The sequence below is a fragment of the Lepisma saccharinum genome, chromosome 4, assembly GCF_977018435.1.
Source record: "Lepisma saccharinum chromosome 4, izLepSacc3.1, whole genome shotgun sequence".
Classification (NCBI taxonomy): Eukaryota; Metazoa; Arthropoda; class Insecta; order Zygentoma; family Lepismatidae; genus Lepisma; species Lepisma saccharinum.
Genome location: NC_139232.1, coordinates 98,143,883 through 98,157,617, shown reverse-complemented (window position 1 = coordinate 98,157,617; position 13,735 = coordinate 98,143,883). Strand labels below are relative to the sequence as shown.

Here is a 13,735-nt window from a genome sequence, read left to right as displayed (position 1 = left end):
TACATTTCACATCGAAAATTATTGTAGAATATGTAAATATGTACGAGAGTTTTTCGCAACTTTCGAAACAAATTTGTAAAAAAAAAGCGTCTACAGAAATTGAATGAAAGTACATAGCTACATTTGTACTCTTTTTTTGTACAAGGGAACATATTGTGTAACTCGCTACGTACAGGAAAGTAGCTTCCTTTTCCACCGATGCCAAGATTCTAGGGGCTTTGCCTAAACATAAAAGCGAAACGGAAATATGTAACCAGGAAGGGGAGGAGAGACAGAAACTCCAGCATCTTTCGATAAATAACAGTTCCAGTATTTTTTTTGGTCTGCAGCCTGTCTTGGCAGTTCATTGTAGGTGACCGTATGCACTATGCATCTCATTGGTTAGAAAATATGACATCACATGAGCTACAAACTTTCTTCATCATGTTTCAGAGATCGTAAATATAGGGAAAAGGATCAAGATAGGAAAACATTGCCGAAATATGTTGTCTTATGTAAAGTAAATTAGCAAATATGTAATATCCTGGCAAATATGTAAAAATATGTAACATAAAACTTATGCAAAATGATGCCAGTTACATGATTCGTTGACTTCCCTCTTCAAGGTATGTATCTAGAATGGAATAGAATATGTGATTACATGCAAATCCTAGTTCAATGATAGGATGTTCACAAAGAACACCCATATCCAGGCCGTGATTCGAACACGGGACCATTGGCATCGTATCGCGCGCGTATTTACGAATGTCCCTTCATCAATTTCATCGAATCGGCACCCATCCTCATCGTTGCGATTTGCTTACATTGGCTGAAAAGCGAGGTTACGTAACAAAATACCACAAATGCTGAGGACCCGGGCGATTGAAGAATGCTGTGCTCATCTCAGTTTCCGTTTTAAAATCCATTTTATGCACAGGAAGGCTAATCGGGCCTGGATTTGTAGTTTTATAAGCGATCCGAAACGGTATGTATCTCCACACTCAGAGAACTAAATGCACCATCTCGATTGATGCACCAGTGCCGTGATGCACTAAAGTGTGTTTTATGGCTTCTTCAAAGAATCAGATTCACATTTGATGCATTTGGATGCATTTTTGTATGTCGTGAGAGAAACACCAAAGTGCATCATTTGATTAAAGTGAGGATTTCTTTCAGTCGAGATGCACTTCAATGCATCAGTTGATGCGTTTTGATGCACCAGAATGCATCATCCAAAAAGATGCAGGAAGGTGCATCAAGGAACATCAACTGATGAGTTGAAGTACATCTCGACTGAAAGAAATCCTCACTTTAATCAAATGATGCACTTTGGTGTTTCTCTCACGACATACAAAAATGCATCCAAATGCATCAAATGTGAATCTGATTCTTTGAAGAAGCCATAAAACACACTTTAGTGCATCAATCGATGCATTTAGTTTTCTGTGTCCATACGGCATCCAACTCGGGACCACCTGATTCGAGGCAATTACGTCATCACAACGCCATCGGGGAAGCCAATACTTGGTTCGTGTTTGGAAAAATAACTCGATTTCATTTAATTTGTTATTTGGCGTTGCTTGCCTTCCACTTTTGGCTAATCACGACGATGTGGAGTAATGATATGATGCAATTGATTAAAGTGACACTCAAGAAGAACACCCACTGGGAAGGACTTTCAGGATGGAAATTCCGCAAGCCGCTTACACCATAGTGGGTGTGGTGCATTTGGATTTCATAAGAAGCAGAAGCACTGAGTGGGACGTAAGCTTTATTCGCTCACGGATGGACAGATGGACATCAGAGTTAAATAAAATGACCGAAGATCTTCGTTTTAAAAGCTCGTAATATGAACCGAACAGAAAAATGACGTAACTCGTTTCGGCGTGGCAGTTCCAAAGAGGCCATTTCAAGAAACATGTTAACTCTTGTAACGGGATGATCCTTCAAGAAAGAGACAGCGTGCAAACCGCACAATCACGAAGGAACATCGGGAGTACCCCAAGTCGGAAATCCCGCTCGTCCGTTCTTTCCTGACGTTATGAACGATGTGTTGATGCCCTGCCACGAGTGCCGTGAAAACCAAATTACTGGTTGTGGATGACGTTGATTGGTCCAGAGCACCGGAACGCTTCGGTTCGGATTTCTGTTCCGGAATGAGAGATGCCAAATTGAGGTTATCAATTCCTTTACCAATGCGGAATGTCAGTGTTGGCAGAACAGGTGGGAGGATCCCACTGCCTTTTCCTCCGATCTGCCTGTCGTTGTAGCCAGGCTGTTCTCCTGGACCCCACACGGAGTTCCTGCGTTTGGTTAAAACATCGCCCGTTTCTGCGAACACTGAAACGCTGACGTCAGAAACGCAAGACTGGGCATTTGGGTAACCCAGAGCTGCTTGTTTGTTTTGAAAACAAGGTTCTTTCGCGCCTTTGGGCAAGAAGAAACGTTGTTCGCCGACCATATGTTCGCAGTGGCTGTTGCTTCGTTCGGGTTACAAAACAACTGTGTTTATCTTTTAAAAAAAGAAGTTTTGAAATTAACTTTGGCAAAATTTCTTTCGTGTCTACTTTATCCTCAGATAGGCCAATAGGAAATAGACCTACAGTTTAAAGAGTAGCGTGTACTGAGTCCAATATCAGGGCTATCTCACTATGGCACTGGTCCTAGGCTATGGTTAGAAATAAATTTACCAACTCCTAAGAAATCAGGTTGCCAACTCATAAGAAATCAGGTTGCAAACTCATAAGAAATCAGGTTGCCAACTCATAAGAAATCAGGTTGCCAACAGGTTGTATTATTTACAATTTCTGATCGATATTTCTCCTGTACTTTATTCTCTAGACTTCAGCCCTCGCAGATAGCTTAGCTAGCCTAGAATATACGCTCCTGAGTTTAAAGTGGGATCCGAACCATTATGTACAATCACCGGCAATACAAATAGGACACCTAGATCCCGAAACACTCACTTCATTGGAATGCGTTACGTGTGTTGCCTAAGTGGCGGCAGTTGCCATTAAAAATTTGCTACTTAAATCCACTTATCGCCGCAGACTTAGGCAACACACAAAACGCATTGCAGTGAAGCGTGTTTTTTAGGATCTGGGTGTACTATTTTTATTGACTGTGACTCTACCTCCACCTGGTATCGAACCCCGAACCCGTTGATTACAAGGTGACAACGTTACTATTACGCCCTCGGGGGAAGGAGAGCTTCATTACAAACAAACTACCGATTACCCCCGCTAAGTGCCTCCACATGAAGGAGAGTATTGTCTTGATGAGTGAACATTGTCGCAGAAAAAATATCGTGTTTTAGAGGTGACAAAATTGTTAACATTGTTGCTACAGCGGAGCTGTTGTTTGTGTGTGGATATATATATAATAAGTGGGGGTGGGGGGGGAATACTATTCTCACCAGGCCGCTGAAATCTCTACGCAGATAAGGCGAAGCTACCACTTGCACGTTACAACATTTCGTGAAAGCGTATGGAAGGGAGGGGGGGGGGGTAGGACGCCACACATTTACAATCTCTGTCATTTGTGTGTGAAGGTGATGTGATCAACAACACGCTCAGGCAATAAATAGCACTCTCCAAGCCAACACATACAACACTTCATTTAAAAATACAGTAGCGTGCAAATTAATCCGAACAAGATGCATACTGTTCCAGGTATACAATAAGCTTAAAATACGTAGCAGTTTTAAGCTTTAGTTTCACTTTTTTTTTTTTTTTTTTTAAATAACTGCACATTCTCTCTCGATAATGACCTGTGCTATGCACAACAATCCATTTTTACTCAATAGTTAATTGTTGACCCGAAGTGAAGTCTATTGTTGAAGTATTTTGTTATCGTCAGTTGTGTTTTCCAACAGGACCTAGCATAATGTCAATGAGTTCTTTGATAATAACAATGTACAAGTACTCTCCTAGCCAGGAAACTCACCTGACTTAAATCCAATTGAAAATTTATGGTCTATCTGCAAAAGAAGGATGTCAAAAGTGGATTGTTCAACCAAGGAGAAAATGCTTTGTGCTCTTGTTAACATAAAGCACCTGGCATTGATTTAATACCAGCTGAGTTAATTAAATATGGTGGAAATTCATTAATATGTCAAATTCATAAATTAATTTGTTTAATATGGAATAAAGAAGAAATACCTCAACAGTGGAAAGAATACATAATTGTTCCTGTGTTTAAAAAAGGTGATAAAATGAACTGCAATAATTACCGTGGAATCTCTCTACTCTCAACAACATACAAAATATTGTCCAACATTCTTTTAACAAGACTAACCCCATATGCTAATGACATTATAGGTGATTATCAATGTGGATTTAAACGAAACAGATCAACTACAGATCAAATTTTTCACATCAGACAGACACTTGAAAAAAAATGGGAATATAATCAAAATGTCCATCAGCTATTCATTGATTTAAAAAAAGCATATGATTCGGTCAAAAGAGATAAATTATATAATATATTAGTAGAGTTTGGAATACCTAAGAAGCTTGTTAGTATGATAAAAGTATGGACCAGTGAAACAGAAAGTAAAATTCGTGTGGGTATTAATATGTCTGACAAATTTACAATTCATGATGGGTTTTAAAACAAGGAGATGCATTATCTCCATTGCTGTTTAATTTTGCCTTAGAATATGCTGTTAGGAAGGTAAAAGAAACTAAAGAAGGACTAAAATTAAATGGTGTGACTCAGTTGTTCGCATATGCAGATCATGTAGACTTACTGGGGGATGATGTGAATACAATTAAGAATAATGCTAAAATATTTTTCAAAACTGCTAAAGAGATAGGTTTGGAAGTCAACAAAGAGAAAACTAAATATATGCTTACAGGCCGAAACCAAGTGTTAGGTAATAATCAAAATCTAATTATTGATAACAACTCGTTTGAACCAGTTTCGAAATTCAAATACTTAGGAGTAATATTAACAAATGAAAATGATATTAAAGAGGAATAAAAAGTAGGCTTAATTCAGGAAATGCATGTTACTTCTCTCTTCATAAACTTTTATCTTCTCGTTTAATATCTAAGAAACTAAAAGTTAAAATATACAAAACAGTAATTTTGCCTGTAGTATTATATGGATGTGAAACTTGGTCCCTTACATTGAAAAAGGAACATAAATTGAGAGTATTTGAAAATAAGATCCTTAGGAAAATCTTTGGACCTAAAAGGGATGAGGAAACAGGCGAGTGGAGAATGTTACATAATTTAGAACTACATCATTTGTATTCATGTCCAGATATTATTAGAATAATTAAATCAAGAAGACTTAGGTGGGCAGGCCATGTGGCACGAATGGGAGAGGAAAGAGGAGTTTACAGGATTCTTGTTGGGAAACCTGATGGTAAGAGACCTGTAGGAAGGCCAAGACGAAGATGGAGGGACAACGTTGAGATGGACCTAAGGGAAATCGGTAGGGATGGAAAAGAGTATATATAACTTACTCAAAATAGGGAAACATGGAAGGCCTGTGTTGCTGCAGCCATGAACCTTCGGGTTTAAGAAGGCTAGAGAGTTAGTTAGTTAGTTAGTTAGCTCTTGTTAACATGTGGTACCATGATGGATAAATTAAAAACATTTGTACAAATTTAGTGTTATCCATGCCTAAACGTGTCAATGATGTGATTACAAACAAGGGAGGTCACATAAAGTACTAAGGGTATTTCTAAATACATGTATAGTTATGTATATAGCAGCAATTGCATTAAATGACAAAATGTGTATCTTGTTCGGATTAATTTGCACGCTACTGTATAATTAAATATCATTAACTAGAAGCACATCCCAAAAGCCACTATTAAACACTGTAAGTTCAATATAAAAATTCCTTTTACCTCCTGGTTTGCCCCCCCCCCCCCACGGTTTCACCAATTTATTAGAAGTTGAGTGAACCACAGAGCCGCACCAAGCAGCGACAATAGGGGGAAGACATTCCTACCTGAAATCACGCCCTTCCGGAATTGAGTTACGTTTTTGCTCCTAGTCCACTTTATGCACAGATAGGCCAATCGGGACTAGACCTGCACTTTAATGTGGGTTCCGATCCAGTATACCCGATGGCGTAGTGGTAGCATCGTCGCCTTGAAATCAAGGGGTCCCGGGTTCGATACCCGGTGGAGGAACATAGTGGTGCGGATCCCACTACAAACTGTAGGTCCAGTCCCAATTAGCCTTACTGTGCATAAAGTGGACTTAAAACACCAACTCAAACAAACAAAGAAACCGAGACACTATCTGCCTCCACCGGGTCTCGAACCGGGACCCCTTGGTTACAAGACAACGACGTTCCCACCCCGAGAATCGAACCACTGAGGAGGGCAAGACATCTTTCTAAGCTTCATTCCAAAGTACAAGAAATTTACAACTGCACTAAAACCTCTCACTACTCACATTTGCCAACCTACCATTAGATCAAATTTCATCTCCTCCTTCTTAAAGCTAATGGACCATTCAAAGGTACATATATTGACAAGTAATGGGCAGAGAACGATATGCAGTTTATCTCCCAGTTAATTAATGAATGAGCGAACAGGCGAAGTAAATATTTCGTCTGGCGGTAGGTAGAGGTTTCTGAAACAATGCTTGGAGTCCACGCCCGGGAGGAGGCAGTGAACACCCAACTCATTACACTGAGGCCGTTCATCACAAGGTCCTTTGCCGATATTAGAGATGACGGCATCAACAAACACAGCGTTATCAGGGTCAGCGTTGCCAAATCGTTGGAAAACCTGAGAAAAGTGGCCTTGATCCTACAAATAAAATTATCGCCCATGGTTTCTAACGTTCTGGTCTTACCATATTAAGTCATAGAGTAGAAGGGATGGACATGGAAAAGTTATTTTTTGTAAAGTAACCGAGTTACAGCTACTCTGCTAAGAAAGCAACTCTGTTAAAGTTACAGTTACTCTATCTAAAATGTAAAGATGCAGTTACTCTTCTCAGAAAGTAACTCTATTACACTAATCTCAGAAAGTAACTCTATTACAGTTATTGCTACCCTTCTTAAAATACACAGAGTTACTCTGCCGAGAAAGTAATCTGTGACACAGTTATTCTTTTCAAAATGCACAGTTAGTGTTACTCTGCTCAGAAAGTAAATCTGTGACACAGTTACTCTTTTCAAAATGCACAGTTAGAGTCATTCTGCTCAAAAAGTAACTCTGTTACAGTTATAATATATATTTTATAAAATGGACAGTATCATTTACTCTGCTCAGAAAATATCTGTATTAAAGTTATATTTTCTTGCTTTAAATGCACATTTGCAATAACTCTGCTCAGAAAGTAACTTATTACAGTTAGACTGTCTCTTTTTAAATGAACAGTTACAGTTACTGGGACATAGTATAGTGGAACAATGGGATCCGACTGCATCGAATGATGCTCCTTTTACGGGCTGCAACTCTTTGGTACTTCGCAGGAATATATAAAACAAAATGCCGTTCTAAAACTTTGGAATGTTCTAAAACTTTTATTTGAAACATTTGTACTACACCTACCATGTAACTTATAGAGTATGCTGTACGCCATCGTGTTCACCACAAAGTAAGATTTGTTCCGAAATATCTATTCGTTCGGGAGTTGTGAGCTATTTTCCGACACCTGCAATTCTATTATTTGGGTGTCTCATGGGGGGAAAGCAAGAGTTGAACTAGTGGGGACTTTTGTGTACATGCTTACTACCATTTGAACTACAGACCATACAAAATTCGGTTGGTTATTAAAATTGCTGCGTGTTTTGCCTTTTATTGGAACTCCTGTACTGGTAAGATTTTGGGAATTTCAGTACTTTCTGCGTATTGTGTTACGCGTAAGATTTTTTACTGATCATCACACTGTTTATTGATAGGATCCATGCGGGAGAACGAGAAACAAAAATCGCTTTTTCAGAACTTCTTAAAAAATGTTGGGTATACGTGTCACATACTATTTGGCGCAGGCCCTCCAGGCCCTCCGAGGGCCGACAATTCTCCAATGGATTTGGATAACACGTGTAACAAATTAGCATCTTATGCGAAACTGGATTTCTGTTACTATGCAACACCTTTACTTACAGATTACTTACATATCGATACAGATTACTACGTTTTGAACAAGAACAAAGATAACAAAAAACAGTATTCGGTACCGTTGGCTAGAAATCGCTTAAAGGCGGCGAGAGCCAAGAAAAGAAGAAGAAGAACACAATCCCCAATGGCGATTTAAACGAAGATTAGACACACATACTTACATTCATGTACAATATTCCAATCTGTTTTCAGAACTTGACAGTTATTTTACTCAATGAATAATTCTTACTCCCCTATATTGAGATAACCGCATCTACATTTGTCAATTTTCCACGATGACATTACATTCCGTCCAATGTTTAAAGCTCCTATTTACGCAACATTGAATGCAATCACTTGCCAACAGGAAAGCAACAGAAAGTTACATGATTTAGGAACACACTGAGAATATCTTACAAATTGGAGATAAATTCTGTGCGTATACTACGAGCAGTTTCATGTTATGTTAATCTGATAAACAGAACGACTCCATCTTGCATGATGTACATCGTCCATAAAGCGCCATCTATGAGCGGAAATTGTCAGCTAAGAAAATTAATCGCAATGCATATTTGCACGTTGAGGTTTCGTTCTCACCAGTTCGAGTGGACATGAAGAATGATACAAGTGCACCGATTCGTTAATACGTCCGTCAGTGTGTCACCTGCTGGTTCACGCTGTATATATATGACATAGAAAATGTCACCTTATCCAAAAGCTCATCTCGATAGAGAAAAAGTACGAGGAATATGTAAAATACATCGGGCAGACTTAAAGATGAAAACGCACTCGCGTACAAGATCAATGCTTCATATCACAGTAGGAATCTTGTGTGAGACAAGACGTGAATGCATTAACACCGATGGACCTTTCCTTTTGCTCTATTTTCTCCCCTTCAGTTCACTCTTTCGACGAATCCAAAGCGGAAAGAAGTGGGAGAAGGGGGGCGGGGGAGCAATACCAGGAAAAACATGTCACACGAAATGTATGATGAACTTTATATCAAGGAGCATAACTTTATCCCCATGACCGTTAAAATGGCCGTTTCTTCTTATGGAATGGCCGACTGTCACATTTATTTATGCGTGCGCTCAGCAAGTGTTAACTTGGCTGTAGGGTATCGAAGCATGTGCCATGTCCCACGTGGAGTTGAATTTACGCTGGCGTTCACCACACTTCCTACAATGCAAGAGGTGAAGGTGCATTATACTGTGAGGGTGGTTTCCCCTTAGCTTATTCACACACACATATACAGGGTGCGACCGTAAAACACTGACGAACTTTCACAGCGTGTAGATAACATCAAGACCAACACTTTTTCCAGAAACGTTTTGCTCGTTAAAGCCTCGTTTCAACGCACCGAGATCTCGAAGAACGTTAAGTTTCTATGTATGCAGCCACTCGGCACAGATTCATGATTGTCACTGAGACAATCAAATTGTACAGACTGTGCAGGGCTGTAGTCGAGGGTATACGGCGGTAAATATTATTAATTAGAGCAGCGATTCTCAAACCTTTTTTTTTCTCATTGTACTCTTTAGTCGTAACTAAACGTGTAATGTACCCCCATCATAGGTTTTCTCCGAATAGTGGATTTTGGGGATTTTTTCTGGATGTCTGATTGGTGGGACGTTTTGACATGTTGGAGGCGTTTATCTACAATAGAGCATAATGGCATTCTGGCTGTATGTGGAAAGATGTCAAACAAATAAACATTAGAATCCTGCATTTATTATTGTGCAGGGTGTTCCAAAATGATCTTTACAACTTTGATCACGTATATTTCAGAAGTGGGGATTGGTAGAAAGGTGCGGTTTGCGGCAGAATGTTCACACACACCTAAAGTTTTGCTTTGATTTGTTTTTGCAGGTTAGTCATTTGATAATGTTCACACATAACTGAAGTTCTGTTTTTTTTTTGTTTTTTTTCAGGTTAGTTATTGATGAAGTCCAGCGGAACTTCCGGACACGTTACAGAAGCACACCACCATCACGTCCTACCATCAGACAGTGGTACACGAGGTTCAAGGAATCCGGAAGTGTCATGAAGAGGACAAGTTCTGGGCGTCCGAGCACGAGTGATGCAGATGTGGAACGGGGTCAACAGGCATTTACCCGGAGCCCAACCAAATCAATCCGTCAAGCATCTCGCCAGTTGCAGCTACCAACAACCACGGTGCACAGGGTGCTACACAAGAGACTGAAGCTTCATGCCTACAAGGTGCAGCTGCTGCATGCGATTCAACCAAATGACAGACCAAATCGCAAAGACTTTGCAATTGAGATTCTGAGTCGCATCGACGATGACCCAGACTTTCTGAAAAAGATGATGTTCACGGACGAAGCTTGCTTTCATGTGTCCGGGAAGGTAAACCGACACAATGTAAGGATCTGGAGCTCTGAGAACCCTCACTTTAGCATGGAAATTGTGCGCGACAGCCCAAAGGTCAACGTGTGGTGTCTGCTTCATGACCGTGTGGTGGGACCGTTTTTCTTTGCAGAGTCGTCAATAACCTTGACTGTGTATTGGGACATGTTGGAACAGTTTGCATTTCCACAGGTCGAAGAACTGCAACCTGACATCATGCTGCAGCAGGATGATGCCCCTCCTCACTGAGCCTTGATCGTTAGGCAGGCTTTGGACGACACATTTCCAGGTCGCTGGATTGTCAGAGAAGGACCCATTCCCTAGCTCCCAACGTCTCCAGACATAACCCCCTTAGATTTTTTCTTTGGGGCTTTGTTAAGGATACTGTCTACCGGACCCCGGTGCGGGACCTGCAGGAACTGCGAGCTCGCATCAGAGCAGCAATTGCACACGTTAATGAGGACATGCTAGGCCGGACATGGGTGGAACTGGAATATCGCTTAGATATCCTACGTGCTACAGATGGCGCACACATCGAACTCTGTTAAACGGCTACTAAAACTTTAGGTGTGTGTGAACATTCTGCCGCAAACCGTATCTTTCTACCAATCCCCGTTTCTGAAATATACGTGATCAAAGTTTTAAAGATTATTTTTGAACACCGTGTATTTGGTGTACGTTTACAATCTTGATGATTAGTTACAAGAATAAGAATGTGAAATACATGTAAGCTATGCAGTATAAATACAAAAAAAACAACTTTAATTTCCATAAATTTTTCCATTGAAAAAATCTAAAAAATAAAAATAAGTTTATAGCTAAATAAACTATCAAGCACAATTTTGGAGGTTTTGTTGTAAATCCTCTGAGTTTCTAACGAGAAGAATGTGTCTGCATAGCCTGGCACAATTTCTTGATGTCTGGTTGTGCACTTGAAATTTTCAAACGGAGATTCGGCTCCAAATTTAGTCTATCATATTCGAACGAGTATTTCATTTCAAAACATATGAAAGAGAGGTAAGAGAGTCAGTGACAAAATCAACCTTATTTCCCTGTTGAGAGTTTAAGCTATAAAATCTGAAACAATGAAGTCTTCACTACACACGTGCAGCAAAAATGTCGTGTGGGAATTCTCGAGATTTCTCTTCCGAGCGGATCGCGTACCGCTTTCAAGTCATTCATGTACACCTAGGAGTATGCGTGCCACAGTTTGAGAACCACTTAATTGGAGTATACCCTCTGTTACAATGCGTATCTCTTCTAAACTTTCGTTTCGTTTATATGTATGTAATTTGACCAATACTCCAGTGAGCTTATTACTGTCAAAAACTTCTGGTTTCACATGTTCGGAAACCAGTGGCGGCGATTGGATTCCAAAACTGGGGGGGGAGGTGCCAAAACTGGGGGGTGGGGGCAAGAACAGTTTACTTTCCTCTGATACATAAGGTTTAGCATAGTGCGGGAGCAAAAGTTTCAAAAAGCGAGGGGGGGGACTGCCCCACCTCGCCCCCCTAATCACTGTCGGAAACATAATGTCGAGAAGGCACACGAGTTGATTACTTTAACTCTTATGAAGATATGGCAGAAAATGACGCTTCTTTGAAAGTTTGTGCAAAACGTTCTTGTAACAAGTGTGGTGACGTATCGAAAAAGGTACTTTGGAGGTAGAAGCAGCTTCAGAAGAAGACACTATTGCTCAATGTAAATAGTTCGATCTTCAAAGTATTATTTCCCAAAATTTTCACTATTAGTATTATTAGTAGTATTTTTAAAGTTAATAACAATATACAAACTGAAAATTCACAAAAGCAATATTAATAAGAAAAAGTACAATAACATGTTGTACTGTATTCCTTTCATGCAATCATTAAAATACGCTCTACATATTTTAAATATTGAAAATTTTGGGACCACAGCACTGACTGTGCCAACATTACGTTGAGGAGCTGGAGTGTAAATAAATACCCCTGGACAAAACGTACGACATCCGTCTTCAATGCAAAACCATATGCATGGAAGCTTATACCGTACGTACATGATTTTAGGAGGAGAGGTTAAGTCCAGGAACTTCAGTCTGCAGGAGTCCCTACTGGCATAATACTGTATCCGTAAAATATCGGTTTTAGTTTACTATTAGGCTATATCCTCTAGAAAAATATATGCCAGTGGTAACCTTGATTGTGTACCGCACAGTTGCATACGTATAGGACGGAAAGTTAGGTTGTCCGATGTCTCGTAGTGTCAAAACGAGGCCTTGACGAGAAAAAGCGCTCTTAAGAAAATTGTTCGCCTTGGTGCCTCTACGACCATGAAATCTTGTCGGTGTTGCACAGCAACGCCCTGTATATATTTATGTTTGCGTTTGTATTATGGTTATTTTACATTGCATTTCTGTCTATATTAACCATAACTAAGAAAGAAAAAGACAGGGAGAGAAATAGAGAGCAGAGTCATGATTTATACAGCATGTTTTAGAAGTCCTGCATGTTATAACTTTGAAGTAATAAGTTTATTACAACTGCAGAAAACATTAGCTGTCTAAAACAATATTAGTTCGTCTGTTCTTTCTTTGAGATTTCTACTCGACGAATAGATTATAGTTTAGATAAATAAATGTTAATGTCTCTAATAGAATACACAAACACGTACATTATATAATAATTAATTACTTATTGATTTATATCAATATTACCTTAAAATTATTTGAAACCGGAGTGAAGGCAAACTTGCAACACGCCTGCCCCCTACCGTTGCTAATGGCAAAACTTTATGGTTATGTTTTCAATAACTTCCACTCGGGAAACGAAGTGGACATTGTAAATTGGATATGCAAGTCAATGGCCCCATAATACCGTGTTTACCATCTGGTACCAGTCAATGGTACCAGAATGTTACACAATAATTTCCGCAATGTCATTTATGCGAGTTGGGCTGGCAAAACTGTAAAGAGTTATGAATACTCAGACGGCCACACCTCTTGGCGAACGGGCATATGCGAAGTTCTTGACGGTGCAGATGTGCAATATCGCAAAAGCCACATCATTACAGATTTGGAGCACAGATGTTTGTTGTAGTTTAGGAGGGAAAACAGTTTGCAAGTGTGATGTAAAGCAGGAAACTAAGTCAAGTTGCTTTTGTGAAGTGGACTGGTGAAGGTAATAAGAAGCCGCATACTCTCTTCACGGTCACTTGATCTGTTCTGTCTCGTTTCATCCTTGCACTTTACTTCCTGCAATTAGCGTATTGCTTGACTTAAGTATAGTGCACGAGCATTGAAATGACAAGCAAGTTTCTAATTAATTCTATTTCAAT

General features: G+C 39.7%; 1 protein-coding gene across 1 annotated transcript; it reads left to right on the top strand.

Annotated features, from left to right (window-relative positions):
• Positions 1-6,586: 6,586 nt before the first annotated feature.
• On the top strand, positions 6,587-10,672 carry LOC145987025 (uncharacterized). The gene is made up of 2 exons (XM_083121487.1): positions 6,587-6,726; positions 9,988-10,672. Exons 1-2 carry the CDS (start codon positions 6,587-6,589, stop codon positions 10,670-10,672), a joined length of 825 nt encoding a protein of 274 aa, XP_082977613.1.
• Positions 10,673-13,735: the final 3,063 nt, after the last annotated feature.

What these genes read in the sequence shown, in the direction of transcription:
- LOC145987025 (XM_083121487.1), top strand. Translation starts at nt 6,587, where the DNA reads ATGCTTGGAGTCCACGCCCGGGAGGAGGCAGTGAACACCCAACTCATT. An exon ending in AGGGTCAGCGTTGCCAAATC is followed by an intron (nt 6,727 to 9,987) that starts GTTGGAAAACCT and finishes GTTTTTTTTCAG; the next exon opens with GTTAGTTATTGATGAAGTCC.